Below are 19,708 nucleotides of genomic sequence, written 5' to 3'. Positions count from 1 at the left end.
CCACTTGAGTCGCGTCGAAGTTACTTATTTAGCATTAGAAACCGCGAGCCACGACATTTCCTTCTCAGAGCATGAGAACCAATCCGATTTTGGTAGGCCTACGGAACCGCAGTAGGTCAGAGATCCGAAAGAAGGGTGGAGGACTCTGGACCTCATCATCCATCTCCTTATCGTCATTGCCTGTGGATCGACGACAGGCTACAAATGGAGGATGGCGATGACATATTGCCTAATGGCCAACAGGCAGTAGGCTTGAGCCATGATAACCATGTATCACAGGAGAAATTCTCTTTTGACTTTTCGACTAACCGATCTGGCTATGGGAGTTCATCAGAAGATGACTCGTATGGCTTGATGGTGTCCGATTTACCTTCTCGGCCGAATAAGAACCCGTCCTACTTGGTGCCTGAAGCGGCAGAACACTCTGGCAACGACGCGATATCAAATATTCGAGACTCTTTGGATGAAAAGGCACGGGGCTTGGCGCCGGTAGCGTCTATGGAAGTTATCAGGCAATCATCAATAGCTGACTCGGAGATGAGGGCACCGCAGGTTGAGGAGACTGATATTACGTATCATGGCCAGAAGCTTCAGGTTTCCTTGCCTTTTATTCCGTCCGATGTCCGAGATGAATACCAGGAGGTGCATAGTAATGCCGTGGAGAGGATATTGGACCTCACGGCTTCGCCGGATGATGGAGAGCTTTTGACAGTAGAGTTAACAGACGGAACACAATGCATGGTATGTCACACAGGTTTATGGTGCTTTTTTATTGTTCCGTAATAAGCGGCCTCACATCATAACGCTCCCACTGCTTTGTTTTCGAGAGCCCTTGGAATGAAAGCCTACCCGACCTCTCACTATCGTTTCACTTCAATTTGATGCTGAGATAGCCCTACATGTATTGTTTCTCTCATCCTTGTGGATCAGGTGACAACTCATCAGCAAACGCTCACATTGACCACAAAGGCAGCTGCTTTATCCCGTCAATAGGCGGTGCAAAAATGGCATGAAGCACACCTCCAACCTACCACTGGCTCATATTGCCACTACACCTGTCGTGGCTCTTCCATTTCCGTTACATTTGCTAACGCTGCACCAAGATCCCTTTGTCGAATCTCGAAGGATTCGAAAACGGCTCGCAGTCTCTTGAAACCTATTTTATGGGAATGGAACGAACTGGGAGAAAGCGCAAGTCTGCGCCTAACGATGATTGGGAATCTGGCAGCAGCTCCAACGGTTCAGACGTCATGGACCTGGATACCGACATGGATGCGGAAGAACCCGATGAACCCATCGCAGCCACCCGCAGCCGTAGGCAACGAACTCAAGAGCCAACCACTTCGAGAAATGCGACGGAATCAAATCCAGAAACTAGTGACGACTCCGACGCTGTAATATTGGACACTCGTCGACGTAGCCTTCGAAGGAGACAGCCCAGGTTTCCGCAAGCGTCACTTCAGGAAGCAGAACACGATGGCCCCTCCAGAAGCTCAAGAGATGAAGACGGTGACGATTTTATTCTGCCAGTCGTTTCTGATATCGCCGGCACTAGACGTAGAACCAAGGGCTCTATGTTGCGATCCCGGCGACCTCCCTCCCGAAAACGCGCGTCCACACGAAGAGGTGCTGCTGACTCCGATATAGAATTTGAGCCGCCCAGGCGATCCTCCCGGGCTACGCAAAATGTCAGATATATGCAGGATGACCTCGACTTGGACGAAGACTCGTTTACTCAAGTTGAAGAGAAGCCTGGCATTCCAAAGATTGCCTCAGTCAAGGAACTTTTTCGACCTGTATCTTCGGATTCTTCTTTTGCAGCCGTACACATGAACACGTGCCATACCTGTGGCAGTGCTAACAACCGAAGCCAGATTATCTACTGCCAAGGTTGTAGTTATTCCTACCACAGACATTGCATCGGTATTCGAAGCGCGCGCGAGCATCTAGTCACGAAAGTGGGAGAAGCCAATTTCGTGTTACAGTGCCGGTTCTGTATTGAGATACACCAGAAGAAAGATCCTCTAGCCCCACGACGTTCAGTGTGCCAATCCTGCAAGACAGCAGGTCGCTCTTGCGCACCATTTTCTCAAAGGCAGACAGCCCGGCAAGAAGAGAAATTAAGAGAACAGAACGGTGGAGTCGATCCTATCACCAGTGTGCCAGATGAACTGGTCAATAATTCAAAAAATGTTCTTTTCCGCTGCACTCGCTGTAACCGAGGCTGGCACCAGCATCATTTACCCTTGATCGGTAGCCCAAGTCCTGGGCGAGAGCAGGAGATTGGAGCACTTAAGGACTACTCCATCGACTGGCAATGCAATGAATGCACTTTGGCGCAACAAAAGATCCATCGGCTTGTGGCCTGGCGAGCAGAACCCACGGCCAGCACAGCACGTCCAGCTTTTGCACAGCTCTCCGATGATGACAAGGAATATCTAGTCAAATGGGAGGGCATGTCATACTTCCACTGCACATGGATGCCAGGCGCGTGGGTATTCGGTGTTGCGGCTTCTGTAATGCGAGCGAGTTTTGCAAAGAAAGCCCTGGAAGTTGACTTATTCAAAGTTACTGAGAAGGAAGCCATTCCCGATGAATACCTGATGATCGATATCATTTTTCGGGTGAAGCTGGACTCTGCGGTAAAGAGAGCTAACTCCAGGCAAGAAGATATAGACAACCTCCCATACATCAGCAAAGTACTGGTAAAGTTCCAGGGTCTTGGGTACGATGATGTGGTATGGGACGGACCACCATCGACTAACTCGGGCGAACTTTACGCCGCCTTCAAAGTTGCATATGAAGAATATCTTGCTGGGAAGTACTTTGAGCACTCTTCGCAAAGCAGGATGAGAGAGCGTATAAAAGCATTCAAAGACAAAGAGCTCGAGGAAGTTGAGGTTCAACCAGCCGGACTCAAGAGAGGGAAACTGATGGGATATCAGTTAGAAGGTCTGAACTGGCTATTAAATAACTTTCACAGCGGGCGAAGCGTCGTATTAGCAGATGAAATGGGACTCGGCAAAACCGTCCAGGTCATCAGCTTGGTGGTGTACCTTGTGCAAGAAAAGCCCAGGGTAAGCAATCTGACACCACAGCTTTGTAAATATTCCACTGGCTAAAATATACACAGTGCTGGCCGTTTCTTATTTCGGTCCCAAATGCAACATGCCCGAATTGGCGTCGAGAGTTTAAACAATGGGCGCCGGAGCTGCGAGTAGTCACCTATCATGGGGGTCAGGAGTCGCAGGACCTCGCGTACAAGCACGAACTCTTCCCACATGGATCGCGAGAAATGGCTGCTCACGTCGTTATTATGTCTTATGACTCCACCCAGGACCCAAAAACTACTCAACGCTTCAGTTCCGTTAAGTGGGCAGGCCTGGTTGTCGACGAAGGCCAGCGACTCAAGAACGACCGCAGTTTGCTCTACCAGGCCCTGCGTGTCATGAAGATCCCTTTTCGATTGCTGCTGACTGGAACTCCGTTGCAAAACAACAAAAGAGAATTGTTCAATCTGATTCAATTTATCGACCATTCGCAGAGTGCCGAGAAACTTGACGAGGAATTCCAAGTCCTCAATAAAGAGACTCTGCCAAGGCTTCATGAAAAGATTCGGCCATATTTCTTGAGAAGGACCAAGGCCGGGGTTCTCAAGTTTCTGCCCCCAATGGCCCAGATTATTTTGCCGGTTACCATGACGGTAATTCAGGAAAAGCTCTCAAAGAGTATAATGGCAAAAAACCCCCAGCTTATCAAAGCGATTTTTGCCAACAGTAAGATGAACAAGAAGGAGCGAGGATCCCTCAACAATATTCTGATGCAACTTCGCAAGTGTCTCTGCCACCCTTTCATGTACTCTGAAGCAATTGAAGAAAAGCACGACGACCCAGTCGTTATCCATCGCAATCTCGTGGAAGCTTCGGCAAAGCTCCTGCTTCTGGAACAAATGCTTCCGAAGCTGAAGGAGAGGGGACACCGGGTTTTGATTTTTAGCCAGTTTCTCCAACAGCTAGATATTGTTGAGGATTTTCTTGCTGGCATTGGCTATCAATACAGGCGACTCGACGGGCAGCTTTCAAGTTTGGAAAAGCAGCGTCGCATCGATGCTTTTAACGAGCCAGGCTCTGCGATATTTGCATTTTTACTATCAACACGAGCGGGAGGTGTCGGTATCAACTTGGCCACAGCGGACACGGTTATTATCATGGATCCCGACTTCAATCCGCATCAAGATATTCAAGCTTTATCACGGGCCCACCGTATTGGTCAGAAGCAGAAGGTGCTTTGTTTTCAACTTATGACCAAGGACACAGTTGAGGAGCGAATCATGCAGATTGGCAAGAAGAAGATGGCTCTCGATCACGCTTTGATTGAAAGCATGGACGATGATGAAATTGCTGGGGATGACTTGGAGTCCATCCTAGCCCACGGCGCACAGGCACTATTCAGCGATGATTATCAAAAAGGTGCTATACATTACGATGGACCTGCTATTGACAGACTTCTAGACCGATCTCAAACCGAGCAGACAAAGGTTGACGATGAAGGCTCTGCGGAGGCTCAATTCACTTATGCCAAGGTTTGGTCGAATGATAAAGCAAACTTAGAAGATGAATTAGAAGCAGCTGCCGAGGCTGAAGCCCCCGAACCAATTTCCTCCAGTGTCTGGGACAAGATTCTTGCAGAAAGAGAAGAGGAGGCTCGCCGCCACGCCGAAGCAAATCAAGAGAGGCTGGGAAGAGGAGAAAGACGCCGAACAGTATGTATTTTTTGAAAGTTCATGAAAGGGTCATCGCTAACATCCACAGACCCTTAACTACAGGCCCGATACATTAGCCGAATATCTCCAGGATGGCGCTGGGCCTAATGCCTCAGATTCTTCTTCTGATGACTTCGCTGGCGCCGATTCTTCGTCTTCAGACGAGGACAATGAAGCAGAAGGTAAAAAGCGAACGACTTCTCCAAAGCCAAAAACCGGATCAGTCACCCCAACAACACAGTCCACGAGAACAAAGAAGATTGACACTCGAGCTCAGCAGAAAACGACCTCGACGACCTTGCAACGAAACAACGGACTATCAAAATCCAGGGTGCCCAAGACATCAGGACGTCCCACATCAAAACCGCGCACGACTTCAGTGAAGACGAGCTTCAGGGGCAAGACCACGTCTACCAGCCCAAAACCCAAGCCCAGCCCTATCGGACGAAGCAAACATTGCAAACCGCTACAGCCCTCGAAAAAGGTAGTATCCCCAAAAACACCAGTAAAAAGGCCAAACTCAGATACAGGAACCCGAATTACATGCCCCCGCGACACGGTTCTGTCCCCTCAAATGAAAAGACGTACCGCCAACCCGCACCTTACGCCACGAACCTCCCCAGCATCGTCGAATCCCATCCGAGAAACTTCTCCAATGGGGTCGCCTATTCCGCCTCCCCTGCCCCTGACCCCTTTGTCCCGCCCCAGGCCCAAACACGCCCAAGCAATGCGGCAGCAGAAATAGGGCCTGTTGGCGCTACACCCGGATTTCCGGCATCATCGCATTCAAGAATACAATCTACTCAGCCACCAAGACAACATGCTGAACCCTCACTTAGCTGGGGCTCCTGGGCTCTATTACGGATTCCAGTAGAGAAGCTCTCCGAATCCAGTATACGACTGGCTATAGATACTATTCAGCATCTCCCAGTTAAAGGAGACTCAAAACTTACGCAATTACAGATGCTGGAAACGAGATTACAACAAATTAATCAGCAAGAACAACGACGTGGGTCTGGTTGAACTGAGACATTAGGCCACTGATTTAGCATGGATTGCGAGGTTAAGGGCTCACCACCGATTACAGGATAGACTTGTATATTCCCAAAACTTAACTGCACTTGCTCATCTAGCTACGGGAAGGAAACGGAAACGACCAAGTGAATAGAAACCTCATTACAAACGGTAGTCCCGATTGTCAGGCTGTATGGACCTAGTGATCTCGGACGCCAGAATGCTTAGACCGCCTTTTCAACAGAGCAAACAGCGTCATACTGACTTGTGCCTTCGCATCGTGGATCCGGGAAGTTGCATAGCCAACGTAGATGACGAGTGCGTTTGTCGAGTGATGTGTACTTCACCAACCACTAATGCTTTAGTTGTTTATTTTTTTAAAAGACGTTTTTTTATTAACATGGAATGTGGTATCATCTTATTTATCATTCGCACCTTATATCACTTTTACGCACCCCTACGACGGCCAGTACGAGTAGAATGAACAATCTTCAGCCACCTCATGACCCATCAGTACCATGGGCCAACCGGTACAATGAGGACCGTGGCCCTCAGTCCATGATGCACACAACACAGTCTTGCGCGGAGCTGAACTTGCCGCTGTCACCCCGATCCTCCAGTGGCTCCGTTCATTCAGCCAACGTCAACGGCTATTACCTAGACCGAGGTAACGGGCAATATACAAGACTGCTCCCGGCAGACACGCTCCCTCCGATGAACGACGTGTCTCCCCGAGAGACGAGGCATGATAACATGGTGATTTTGCCGCCCTTGGCGGCGAATACGGGCCAAGGGCATGACTATGGACATGCTGCTCAGGTACTCCTCACATATTCCTTCTCCGTCTTCGCTCGCCTACACGCCCGAGTTGGCTGACAAGTTTCTGAGAAATAGCTCGCGGAACCGGGAACACGGCCGTCCGCCGCGTCGAGGCAAAAGATCTTCTGCGACAAATGGATCCACGAAGGGGTATGCGCGTTTACACAGCGAGGGTGCAGGTTCAAGCACGAGATGCCGTCGGATACGGCTACGCAGTGGTCGTTGGGGCTGTTTCATGGATACCCCTTGTGGTGGAGGAGAAGACTCGACTTATGGCGCTTCGAGGGCACAAGTGGAAGCCCTTGTCGACGCGGCATGGCGGGTGGGAATCTTTACGGTGCCTTCAATAATGGGCATGTCAGGAGGCCGGAAGGGAGACAGGGTGGTGAGTTGGGCAGCGCGGTGAGTGGGAGAGGCTCAGGCGGGCAGATGCAAAAGCACGGTTTGTATTTTGCGCTGAATTATCTGAGGTTATGCTGATTTCGCGATAGGGACTGGAAGCGGGATGGGAGGACAGCGGGACTTGGTGCCTTTTGCGTGGAGCTGCTCGAGAGCTAGGAGGCAAGTGGGCAGTGAGAAGATTGGCGAAGGTGCTGCGAATGCGTTGGCAGAGGGCAAATTAAAGAGTTCGGTATGGTGATTGGACATGTGTTGATGCTGTGCGGAAATGCTACGTGGATTTCTTTGAGGCAGATTTTGTTTCATGCCTCGCCGCCAACTGGTTGATATGATGCGAGTTTGGTATGCACGTGCTACTGCGATATAAACAGTTTTTATATACTTAGGTATATGAGCTTCTTCTCCCAAAGCTCATTTCATTCTCGATATCATTACTATTATTCTCGCCTTCACTTAGAGACAGCTAGCTGCATGCTGCTTTTTGAGCACCCTGTGGAACCCAAATCGGGTTTGATTGTATAGCAAGGCAGCAAACACTGCGGCCAGGCCGCCCAAAAGGTCTGAAATAGCAACAACATTCGAGGTGCCTGCGGCACGGGAGGTAGTAGTGGCAAGAGAAGTGGCGTGTGACGACCCAGCAGGGGATGCGGTTGACGTATTCAGGGCAGAAGTCAACGAAGCTATGGGTGTTGTCGTCTCTAAACTGCCCGTAATTGTAATAGAAACCTTGTTCTTTGTTGTGGTAGCAGCCGTGGAAGTCTGGGCGTCTCCGGAGCTGGTGATGGTGATGGCAGAACTAGTTGTAGTAGAATTCGAGTGACCGGCGGTATCGAGATGATGGTTGCAGCAGATGAAGTCGTTGCCGCCGGGGCAAGAAGCGACTTGACGTCTTATTAGCCATGTAACAAAGGGCTTCAGGAATATTCACAAGGCGGTAGGCGATAAATACCTTTCATTTCACTATCACATGCATTCCTCCAGAGGCACTGCGTGTTACTGCTCCTGTTGTGGCAGGGCTTGGCTACACAACCAATGACATTTGCTGGGTCATTTGGGCAAGGGTATTTGCCTCGAGGTCCAGTCATGGCGTTGCCCTCGTACTGCTGGCAGATTTCAGTGGTAACACAGATGCAGTCATCTCCGTAGCCATTGACGGTGGAGCATGGGTCGTCAGGGACAGCCAGAATGGCAACGGGATACAGAACACCGAGATGGGCAAAGGGCTTGATGCTAAGAATTGGCTTCGTGTAGGGCTGGACAACGGGAGTAAAAGGCTAAAGAGGATGAAGACCAAGTCCCCGAGTTTCTACATGATGAGCAACTGGATCTCGCCCTTTATGCATCGATTCGATTCAGCCTTAATTTCACACACGTCGAATGACCTGTCACCAGCAGTGAGGCTGGGCGCGGGAATTCGTTTTTCGTATCTGTGCTTATTCAAATGCACGCACACGGTCTGGCTTATTTTGCTATTAAGAACTACTCCGTAGATTAAGAGACAGAGATCTGCTGAGACAATTAGCGGGGCTGCATCGCGTGGTTGATGCTGATAGGAGTACGGAGTACTATCAAATGAAAAAGGTGAACTGGTTTGCAGGGCTGGAAGATTCAGCCACGGATCGTCGGCAGAGGCTTGCTGGCGGTGGTGATGGTGGGATTGATTACTCGCTCACCTGCCGTTGAAAAGGGTATGTTGGATTACTGTTGCCCTTGCTCTAAGCCCATCAGTCTGGCAAACGCAGGCCTTGAGATTGACGTTGTGGATGCCGTTTGGTATTCCAACGGTTCATTGGAGACAGCCCTGGATAGACTCATCACTGTCAACCTTGTCGCCTTCGAATGATGTTTGTTGAAGGGGTGTTGGGGGCTGGAACTAGCTGACAGGGCTGTGTCTGCCTTGCCTGCGTCCGGAGAAATGGTGCCCCAGATGTTGTGCCCTGCCGTCTGACGGGTGGTAGCGGTAAGGACTGATTCAGACCTAGCCTGGCAGTGTGGTTGTTGACGTTGTGCTTGATTTCAGGGGAACACCTAGCGCTGATGTTCTGTACTCGGGATGAAGCTCTTGAAGTTTCGAAGTTTTGAGTTCCAGATGTCAGAGGCCAGAGACCTACCCTAGGTGCCTACCTTAAGTACTGTACGGAGTACCTACTAGGTACTTAGGTACCTAAGGTAGTAGGTATATGCACCCTTAATACTCCAATGTTCACTGTTGCTCTCACAGCGTGCCCAAGTGCCAGCTTCTATGGTCAATATTAGTCCTCCGTACACAAGTACTTGGTGCTAATTACCCCACTGTCTGTTTCAATCCATCGTCCAATCACCAACCACCAAGCTCTACAATACGGGGTAAAGGACCACCAGACAGCTTCAATGTTCCTTCTCGCACGACTTCCTGCATATGTACCTGGCAGCCACATTCGTCCAAGCATCTGTTCCTGCACAAAAACAATACGTCTTCTTGCTCAGAATCATCAGCATCAGTATTGCGCATGTCGGCGTGCATCTACAACGGATCAAGGACCCTGCCTGGACCCTAGCATGAAGTCGTCGTGCTACTGATTTGACGCTCAGCGGCACGACCCCTCCAGCTCGCCCTCAACCCGACGACCTTTGCCTGCTGAAACCGCCATCGCCCGACCTTCTCTGGGTTCGACACATACAAGCCATGGATCACGTCCATGGCATTTTGACAGCACTTCCTGTCACTAAGCCTTCTACAAATTCCGCTGCCAAGGCATATGACATCTCCATTAGGCAACATGTAGCCACACTGACCAATGTTTTTGCCGAAATACGACGTGCTGTCTTGAGCAACCCAGAAAATTTGCTTGAAGTATGTCATGCCATTTTTCTTCCGAAACGAGATGACTATTTCCTCTCCAATTCTGACACATTGACAGACTCTTGACCCCGCGGTACACTCGATCGGCTACCTCGTCGTTCTGGATATCCTTCTCCAACTAGCCGATCCCGCGACCCCGATTTCACAAGCAACTCTGCTTGACAAGGTAGTAGAGTTTGTTCTGCATTTTGATGCCATACAAATTCGGTACTATGGGCACTCTATGCTTTCACTTCTTGAGAAAATAGGGAGCGGCAGGCTCTTCCCGGTAAGACCAATTGACACTGTCCAACATTCGAGCCAGCTGACATGGTTCCAGCCCGCTACAGCTGTGGCATTGCTATCGAGTGCCGTGCTGCGCATCGACCCGAGCGGAACCTTCTTTACCTCCACGCATCTCCTCTTGGCCAAGCTCGCATACAGTTCAAATGCCGTTGACGCCGCTTTGGAAGTCTTTGATCGTGACATCCTCTTCTATCCTGATATGAGCCACTCCAAAGACGGTAGACTATTGTGTGAGCCGAATCTAGCGCCGGAATCGTACATTTCAACGCAAACAGGATTGACAAACAATGTCAAGCAATCGGCCGTCTTGGAATACGACTACATTCGCGGACTTGCCTACATGTCTATGGGGCTGTGGTCCAAAGCCGAAATAGTGTTGGAACAGGTGATATCCCATCCATCCAGGATAGGAGGTGTGAGCAAAATTATGGTAGAAAGTCACAAGCGATGGATCTTGGTAGGACTTTTAAGCCAGGGCAAAATTCCGACAGTCCCCAGCTACACATCAGCATCCGCCATCTCGTCTTATAAGATTACAGGAGGGTCATATGTTGCCATAGCGGAAGCCTTCTGCAGCGGCGATGCAGCGAAGCTCAAGTCCCTAATTGAGGAAAATGCGACACTCTGGGAAGAAGATGGGACGAGCAATCTCCTTACTGAGATACTCTCATCGTATCAAAAATGGCAGATAATTGGATTACGCCAAGTATATCAACGAGTTGAAATATCGCAAGTCCGAGAGATGACTCTCAATGCATTGACAGGAAGGCCGTTGGCCAATGACGGAGAGGTCCTCTCGTTAGTCGGCGGTATGATTGAGTCAGGCATGCTGGATGGGCAAATTGAACAGGACGGCAGCGAAAACTACATATCATTCCGAGAGAACAGGGATGTACTGTCTGAAGCAGAGTTTGCTACACAAATCGCAAAGAGCCACTCCACTATTGACTTGCTTGGCAGGCAATACCAACTGATGAATGACCGACTGAGTGGAAGCAAGGAATATGTCAAGCATCTTGTCAAGGACCAGAAGCGGGCAGAAAAGGATAATACGGATGCCGGCATTGGGTTTGATTCTCAAATAGAGGATGAAGATTTAATGGCCGGCATTGTGCCACATGCTTGAGACTGTTTCCTGCACGAACGGAGTTGAGGGCATAGATGGGTTTGTGTGTTGATGCGATTAGAGTCAAAAGGCCATTATGTTCGGCAGTGGACTAATATTGGCCCCTTTCAGGAACACTGCATTTACTGCATAACGTTGGTACGATGTTAATAATCACGACGATTTTACGAGATTTGCTTTGGTGCATCTCCTCTGCTTGGTTGCCCCGAGAGCTGATAAAAACATAAGCTGCCTTGTTGCCCACGTTGAGTAATCTGGCAGCACACAGCCAATGCCCCTAGCACAATATTAAACTTCAGTAGCCTTGCCTCACTGGCTTTACAATGCGACGTACAAAGCCGGCGCTTAAGAGTCGGCTTGTCCTCTTATACCAGAATACTGAACCTCGAACTGCAACACCGGATACACATGGGTCCCTCTTCGATAGCTTGGAAACCTCGTGCGTTTGGGAACATTTCAAAAGATTTAGGGTTCGCCGATAGAACAACGGATCTTCAGGCTTAAACTTATATCGAGGAAGGCAGGGGCTAAAGCCGCCCCTGGCCGCCACGAACTAACTAGACTCAAAGTCAAGGACTCAGAGGTATGTTCGTTAGTTGACGATGGATATTTTGTTGGATGTACCCGGCCAGAAGTCCCGCCGACTCTTCCATACAAAACTTGACCTCAGATCTAAGCGCAAGCCACCGGTCTATGCAACTCTATTGTGCATAGCCTAAGCTAGGCGGCCACCATGACTTCCTCAGAGTTGTTACAGGAACCAAACCCCCTTTCTCTTCCAAGATAAATACCCATGTTCTCGTCCATCTCCCAATAGTCACGCCCTGAACCTTTCTCAAAATCACTTGTCGCTCTCTTAAATCAAGCAAACAGTCTCGGAGTCCAAATCTGCCTCTGTATCAAACCGACACACAACTACTCTTCAAGGCATTTTACTAGCCCACTCTTCTAAGGGTTTTCCTTGAATAATCACTTTGCAAAATGGCTGCAATCGTCAAGGCTGCCAACGCCATCCTTGGACTTGCTGCCACTGCAAGAGACATGTCCGCCACCAACAGGACACTCGATGCCCGCGATCTCGAAGCTCGTCAGGTCCTCTTCCAGTTGGAACGCTACAACGAAACGCACATTGGCCTTATTAACGCCACGCCTTACCGCTGGCTTAAAACTTATAACCACTCCTACCAGCTGTGGCAATGGGAGAAGGAATGGCCCGAGTACATTGAGCCAGGGAAAGCTACCAGCGTCTCGGTCAAGACTAGCAAGCATCTCATGACCGATACCGCTGGCGAGGCGACATACCGTATCGAAGGAACCAGCAAGCCCATGTCTCTACAAGTTCAGTACCTCGCTGGGCGGCAACACACAGTTGCCGTTCAGTTATTGGAGAACCTGGAGACAATCTACAGCAAGAGGAACACGACCTACAATCTCGGATTCTTGCCACGCTCGGGTGGCAGCGGCTTCATTCTTGCCGGCGTCGAGGGCGACTTTATTTCCAACGACGGGCCCTCGACTTGGATGCAGGCCCAGCTTCCCGAGATTGGGCACCTGCCGCTACGCGAAATTGCCATGCCTCGCTCTCACCATGCCGGGCAGTGGAAGAGCCAGGATCACTTCGGTTGGGGGTCGGCCTTCAATACTCAAACACAGCAATTCACGCTTTACGAACAGCTCGATAGGGGCGGCATCAGAGTCCTCGACGTCCGGCCAGGCCTCAAGAGGGGCAAGTTCTACGAGCATCACGGTTCCGTGGTCGCCAACATATTTCATGGCGTGCTGGGCGCCAGCCTCGAGGAGATGGTGGACATGCAGAACAAGTTCATGGCGGACCACCCCGGCGAGATGTTCATCTGGGACATCCACGACACAGACACGCGCGACGGTGACAGGAAGTTTAAGCCGCTCAACGACGAGGGCCGCCAAAAGTTGTACGACGACCTCCGGCGCCTCAACCACCGCGCGGACGTGTCCAACGTCACGGACATCTCCAGGCGCCCTCTCAACTGGTTCATCAACAGCAATGTCAGCAGGCAGGGCAAGTCGTGCCTGATCGTGCGCGTGCCCACGTCGTGGGCCAGCATGAAGCACTTCCCGGGCCGCAAGGAGGGCTTCGTCACGGGCGACAGCCTGCCGCTCAATTCGCACTGGTCAAACACCAACGAGTACCAGACGCTCGTGAAGGACCAGGTCGCCCGGCTGATAGAGGCCCGCCGCTCGCGCTCCTCGGAGCTGTACAACATGGACTGGCTCATCACCCAGTCGGGCCAGGGCGTCGTGATCCCGCGAATATCCATCATCACCCTCGCGGGCGTCGCGTGGAGGACTCTGTACTACCAGTTCTGGGACGCCCTCACGGACCACATGTATCCCAACTGGATCACCATGGATGCCATCCACGACAACTCGCTCAAGGCCATGGCCATGACTATAAACAAGTGCCTTGGCGTGAGGAAGTGCGGCCCCCTGGGCGGCAAAATCATCGGCATGAGGAAAACGACCTTGGAGTCTTCGTCTGATGGGACTTATAAGAAACCCGATCCGGAGGCACAGTCGCGCCACAGGGGGGAGGCGTCTAAGGGACAAGAATTTCATGCATGAATGTCGTGTTGGGTATCTCGGGTGTCGGCATGGATCAAAACCGTGCCCATCAGGGGTGTTTTTGTCCCTCACATTTTTGATAGATTCTACATCTTTTTTTTAATATGTGTAGGCTTTCATATGTTTTTTCCTATAAGTATTAACCGTAGAGTACTAGGGCTTTACGAGCTAGCTAGTGTAATTGAATAAATAAATATGGTTTTTTAGAATTCTCTGGTTTTTTTTTAGCTAGGATTTTGTTCTCGCTATATTTAGTCAAGTTTTTGCACTTGTGTCGGACTGCCGTGCTTCGTGGTATCGCAGCTCCATGTGTGCCATGACATGTTTTATTTACTGTTGAAAATTGCCATCTGCCGCTTAGTGTGTGGTGCAATGCTGGGCAGGTGGCCAAGTGTGCGTGGTAATTCATAGTTGTGACTATTGCCAAGGCAGCCAAGGAGAGTTAGAGACAGCATTGCGATGCAACGTATTGTGGATATATGTCTTGTACAAGCCAGAGAACTGTCTTACAGCTTATATAGTTTATATTACGTTTCCTTGTATTCTAGTGTACGTACGACGCTGAGGGCCGGCGATTAAAAAAAAAAACCAGTGTGCAAATCATGATGGCTTTATCCAAGCTCTTCATCCTGGGGCGCCAAGTTATGTGAGCAGCTAAAAAAAAACAGACAATGTATGGTCAAGTGCTATGACGCAGGGGAAGCCCCCTTTCGCCGTCTTATAAAACTAGGCAGTTCAAGGTGTGTCATTGGCTTTTTCGCGCTGCCCTCGGGTGATGGCTCGTTGGGCGACTTGCCGCCGCCGCCGCGAACGGGCTTGCAGCAGCAGCCCATGGCGGCGTGGAGCAAGAAGGCAAAGTCGGTGGCCAGGGCTCCAATCCACATAAAGGCAAACATTTTGACGCCGATGTTGGCCTTGATGTTGAGCTGGTCCTGGGCCGTGAGGGCAATCTTGGCGGCGACGCTGATGACGGTGGCGATGATGGCGGCGACGGTGAGGACGAGACCCGAGAGGCCGCCGAGCAGGGAGAGGAACAGCGAGAACCACCGCGTCCGCATGACCAGCGGCGTGCCCAGCAGCAGCACGAGGTTGATGACGGTGCCGGCCATGAAGAAGGCGTACATGACCTTGGATCCGATTTCGAGCAGCCGCAGGATGGTCAGGACCTCGGAGGGCAGGGCAATCTTGGCGCCGGCGAGAAGCTCGCTGACGAGAATCTGGACTGGGTTGAACCAGTAGAATGTCCTGGGCGGCGAGCAATACGTGATGCCGCTTTCGGGTCAGGTTAGCACACGAGCCCAGGGAGGCGGCGCGGATGAAAAATGGACATACACATCGTTGTATCCCTCGCAGAAATTCCAAACACCGACTTGGTAGAAGTCGTGCAGTCCCAAACTCCTGGCTACAGAGTTGAGCAGCCCCGAGTTTGCTACGGCAATGGGGATGATTTGGGCAACGTCTAGCTTGAAGAAGTAGGTGTCTCGCAAGACGGGCCTATCGTGCGTATTACCGATGAGGGTGAGGATGAGGAATGGTATAGAGATGAGGTACAACAGCGCGGCGATGATGGTGGTGTTGCGGCGGGCTTTGGGCGCGGCCATGTTGGACTTGGGCGTTGGATGGCGTCGAATCCCACCCCTTGGGAACAGAGTGCTGGTGGTGAGACGACGGTGCCGTAGCCCTTCACCCACTGATTCGATGCTATCGACACGACGAAATTGGCATGGAGATGCTGGGGTATAGAAAGTTGAGGAGGGTTTGGACGGAGCAGATGGGTAGAGGTGACGTCGTCGGCGAGACGGCCGGCGGCAGATACCAGACGTGGGAGAGAGACGCTGGCGATGAGACGGCCAAGACAAGCAGCTTCCCATGTTGTAAGGTAGCACCAGACTGTAGTGTAGCATTGATGTCTGACTGCACCAGTTGACATTGGCATTGGCTGGAGCCCACAACACCAGCTCCAGAGGTCATCAACAGTCGATACAACCCGTCAGCGACCAAGTGGACTCACCACCAGCATCACTTACTCGGTAGCTTCACGCTGGTTCCAAAGGCCAGTGGACCGCTCCACCTGGCAATGCGCCTGGCCAGGGCATCCTCGTCCCCATTCTGCGCGTCTGGGCTGCAAGACTATCGATCGCTCATGCGCAGTCGCGCCGGGATATTATTCGGGCATAGCTACGCGGCAGCCCGGCAGCCCAAGCCCCGTAAATAGCAACATTGAACTCTCTCCAACCTTGTCGCTGGCGTAGGAGGACAACGGCACGCATTCCGGGACATGTCTGCCGCCAAAACACCATCATGGGCCAAGATGCTCATCCTTGAAAGCCGGATGGGTGCTGACGCGCGTTTCTCTTCCGCGTCAAACTCAACGAACCCGTCACTACAGCCGTCAACACGACTGGTAGTACATACTGAGTCCTGACTGCCACGAAGCCGTTTTCCTCCTCCACCCGGCGTTGGATCGCCACCGTTTCGTGCTCAGTGGACCAGAGTTCCACTGCATCGTTGCTTGTTCACAAAGCCAAGCCGGACTTCTGTCGCCATCGACCAGACCAGTGTGCGAGTCGCGGAGAACAAATTTCAGGTGGGACCACTGGCTCTGGCGTGCAAGATTGACGAAAAGGGGGAGAGGCGTTTTGCTCGCTCTCTTATTATCGGAAGTGAGGTCATACATTGCGCCTCTGCTTCTGCTTCTCCATCACGACCCACGCGTGTCCACGAAAAGCACCCAGCCAAGCATCAGCTCTAGCTCGCACGGTTCTTAGTCGCTGACGGGTATCTTTTGCTTGTTTTAATTTATTAGTATCAATTTGCAAGTGTGAGAAGCATGACGCGCCGTCCACCGTCCGGCTTGGCTCCGTACCAAGAATACTGTGACCCAAGGTTTGTCAACTCATGCACGAGCCATCGAATTGATTGATCGACGGATACTCGTTGCCGCCGAAGAAGGCTGTGCAGAGGTGCAGAGACCTTGAAGACTAAGGCTTGTCAATGCACTAGTAGTACTTTGACACTCAGCTGCTTGGCGTTTGCCTGGCGAGCCGCTCCAGAAACTCGATGCTGATGTCCTTTCCTTGACCCTAGACGCTAGGTTTGTTCCATTCCTGCTAGTAGCAAGTACGGATGTAGTACGTAGCTCTCCATCAACCCAGGATAAACATCATTGCCCCCATCTCACCATCCTGAAGGTGCCTCTTGGGTCTGCCGGCCAAGAACCCATTCCCAGTCTTGCTCTGCCAACGGGACATGGAAAGTGTGTCTGGGGTGGTGTCATCGCCAGTGGGACAAAATCTCAGGTTGGCTGTGCGGCGCCGTTAGTCCATTGGTTTATGCAGCTAGAACCCATCTAACCATCTGGTTTGTTGCCCAACGTCGATCGGAGAGGTTCCTGGCGACTGACGGCATCACTTTTTTTTTTTTTTACCTCTTCCTCATCGAAAGCTTTTTCCTGTTCCTTTGTTCATTGGGGTTCTGCTTTGAATTTCTTGTCAAAAACGCCTCATTTATACAGGCTTGGTGCATAAGACTTACATTTCGCACTTCGTTTCTTGACGCGCTCCGCAAAGCTGAGAACCCGAATATAGCACAATAGCTGCTCCTGGTTTCCGCGTTCATACGTTTATAATGAGGCTGTCGACGGCGGCGGCAGCCTTCAGCGCATTAGGGTTGCTGACGCCCGGAGCTGTGTCTCAAACAGTATCGTATTCGGCAACGTCAGAGCTCACCTTTCTCACCGGAACAAGAACAGAACGACCATCTTTTCAGACCGGTCCTCCTACTGGGCCTTATCAGTCATATGGCTCCAAAATCACGCTCACCGGGGCCAATAGCTCGACGACCGCCGTGACCTCCTCGAGCGGAACCATGACAACAGGTGCCAATTTCACCACCACCACGTCTTCGGCACCTACAAACACACAGCCTTGTAACAACCACGTCGAGCTTTGCACACGAAGGTACAGCAACATCACCAATGTTGGATGTCACAACTCGCCCTTCGTCCGGCCCGGAAACAGCGGTTCCAATCAGGAGGTGGACGTCTTGACTCAGCTGGATGACGGTGTTCGCTTTCTCCAAGCTCAGATCCAGTGGCCTCCAAACTCGTCAACTCCTCATTTTTGCCACACCTCTTGTGACTTGTTGGATGCCGGTCCCATCTACAACTGGCTGGGCCAAGTTGCCGATTGGGTTGACGCCCACCCGTACGATGTTGTGACCATCTTGCTCGGCAATGGCAACTATTCAGATCCCTCACTGTACGTCCCCTTTATAGAGCGATCCGGCATCACAAAGTATGTTTACAATGCGCCGTTTCTTCCCATGGCCCTCAACGACTGGCCCACCTTGGAGGACATGATCATCCGGGGTAAACGAGTCGTCATGTTCTTGGACTATCAGGCCAACCAAACCAAGTATCCTTGGCTGCTGGACCAGTTCTCCCAGATGTGGGAGACGCCATTCGACCCGCAGGATCGCGCGTTTCCTTGCACTGTGCAGCGTCCGCCTGACTTGCCAAGGGAAGCGGCCATGGACAGGATGTATCTTATGAATCACAACCTCAACGTCGAGTTTAACGTATTTGGCGTCCAGCTACTTGTTCCGGCAGTGTCTCTGCTCAACGAAACAAACGGCTTCAATGGTACTGGGAGTGTCGGGCTGGCGGCGAATAACTGCCGTTCAGACTGGGGACGGGCACCAAACATCCTCAACGTTGACTATTACAACTATGGCTCACCGAAGCCCTGTTCGGTATTCGCGGCTGCCGCGGCGGTGAACAACGTCACTTACGATTACAGCAAGCCTTGCGGTCAGCCTTCTGCGGCATCACGCATCATTGTTCAAAGTCTCTGGATATCCGTTGCGGCGATGGCAGTCGCTAGCCTTTGACGTCATTAGGCACCATTCATGTATGTATGTATGTTGGCATATTCTAGCGATAGCGACTTCTTTCGATGCTGTGTTTTTATGGATGGGAACCGGCGTCAGATCGTGGTATAAACAGCCAGTATTCGTTTTACGGCTGGCTTTTAAGGATGATATATTCCGGCTTTAGTAATTCATAGACTGCATTTATCTCGACAGGTGTATATCGTAGACGTGCCGAAGTATAATATCTCCGTTGTTTATCCAGAAGACTGGTCATGCGAATCTTGTCATGGGTGCTTTATAGAGTACGTACGCAGCCTTGTATCCTCTCGCTTCGCATCTTGGTGTGGCACTGAGCAACCCGAGCTCATATAAAGTTGCTCCCTCCGTACCAGCTAATGGAGGGGTCGACAACGACTGTGGCTTGATTATTGCCGAGACTCGACCGCCACGTATTCGTGACCAACCATTGAAATTGGGCTGGGCAGGAAGATAGAAGCGTGCCAATGTGCCAACATGCGCGGCAACCCAGACGGCACCATTCCACCGAGAGGCCGCCTCATACAGGCACGTGGTCAATGGTACCGTGGCATGTCCGCATATTTATATACTCGCCCAATGATGAGGCTGTCTGGCTGCTTCGGCCACAACAATGCGATTCGCAGTCCAATCAGTGCCAGACATGTTGACCAACTTGGGGGCAAAGCGCCAAGTTTCTAATCTGTGCTTGCAAGGTGGCACATGGTGGCACGGCGGCTGATGGTTCAGTGGCGCTATTATTGCTCGATGGTTGACGGCTCTTCCTGCGGCCTGATCAATGTTTCAGTAGTAGTAGTATTAATAAATGTAGTTGAAGTAGGTAGTGCTCGGTAGAATGGGAAGTCTTTTCATTGATATTTTACATAGGCGGAAATACCAACTCGTTAACTTTGCGAGGTTTCTTGGCAAAGAAATGCTATTGGCTATAGTACTACCCGCAAGACCGCCCCTT

The 19,708-nt window shown here is 51.1% G+C and overlaps 6 protein-coding genes across 6 annotated transcripts; 4 read left to right on the top strand and 2 right to left on the bottom strand.

The window, feature by feature from the left end:
* Positions 1-204: 204 nt before the first annotated feature.
* On the top strand, positions 205-5,785 carry mit1 (Chromatin remodeling factor mit1; the record flags this gene model as incomplete). Its single annotated transcript, XM_066131005.1, has 6 exons — positions 205-741; positions 1,104-1,796; positions 1,875-3,077; positions 3,134-4,762; positions 4,812-4,944; positions 5,043-5,785. 6 exons carry the CDS (start codon positions 205-207, stop codon positions 5,783-5,785), a joined length of 4,938 nt encoding a protein of 1,645 aa, XP_065987070.1.
* Positions 5,786-7,447: 1,662 nt separating this feature from the next.
* Positions 7,448-8,079, bottom strand: G6M90_00g074550 (uncharacterized protein; the record flags this gene model as incomplete). The annotated part of the gene is made up of 2 exons (XM_066131004.1): positions 7,448-7,875; positions 7,944-8,079. The coding sequence occupies 2 exons, from the start codon at positions 8,077-8,079 to the stop codon at positions 7,448-7,450; spliced, it is 564 nt and encodes a 187-aa protein (XP_065987243.1).
* A 1,580-nt stretch (positions 8,080-9,659) lies between these two features.
* On the top strand, positions 9,660-11,247 carry csn-3 (COP9 signalosome complex subunit 3; the record flags this gene model as incomplete). Its single annotated transcript, XM_014690126.1, has 3 exons — positions 9,660-9,827; positions 9,895-10,104; positions 10,156-11,247. The coding sequence occupies 3 exons, from the start codon at positions 9,660-9,662 to the stop codon at positions 11,245-11,247; spliced, it is 1,470 nt and encodes a 489-aa protein (XP_014545612.1).
* A 981-nt stretch (positions 11,248-12,228) lies between these two features.
* G6M90_00g074530 (uncharacterized protein) lies at positions 12,229-13,848 on the top strand (the record flags this gene model as incomplete). Its single annotated transcript, XM_014690127.1, has 1 exon — positions 12,229-13,848. One exon carries the CDS (start codon positions 12,229-12,231, stop codon positions 13,846-13,848), a length of 1,620 nt encoding a protein of 539 aa, XP_014545613.1.
* Positions 13,849-14,534: 686 nt separating this feature from the next.
* G6M90_00g074520 (uncharacterized protein) lies at positions 14,535-15,449 on the bottom strand (the record flags this gene model as incomplete). Its single annotated transcript, XM_014690128.1, has 2 exons — positions 14,535-15,120; positions 15,181-15,449. The coding sequence occupies 2 exons, from the start codon at positions 15,447-15,449 to the stop codon at positions 14,535-14,537; spliced, it is 855 nt and encodes a 284-aa protein (XP_014545614.1).
* A 2,026-nt stretch (positions 15,450-17,475) lies between these two features.
* Positions 17,476-18,738, top strand: G6M90_00g074510 (uncharacterized protein; the record flags this gene model as incomplete). The annotated part of the gene is made up of 1 exon (XM_014690129.1): positions 17,476-18,738. One exon carries the CDS (start codon positions 17,476-17,478, stop codon positions 18,736-18,738), a length of 1,263 nt encoding a protein of 420 aa, XP_014545615.1.
* Between the last annotated feature and the right edge of the window lie 970 nt (positions 18,739-19,708).

This window comes from Metarhizium brunneum, chromosome 4, assembly GCF_013426205.1.
Source record: "Metarhizium brunneum chromosome 4, complete sequence".
In the NCBI taxonomy this organism is placed as follows: domain Eukaryota; kingdom Fungi; phylum Ascomycota; class Sordariomycetes; order Hypocreales; family Clavicipitaceae; genus Metarhizium; species Metarhizium brunneum.
The sequence above is the reverse complement of the archived record's forward strand: the minus strand, read 5'-3'. Positions and strand labels throughout refer to the sequence as shown.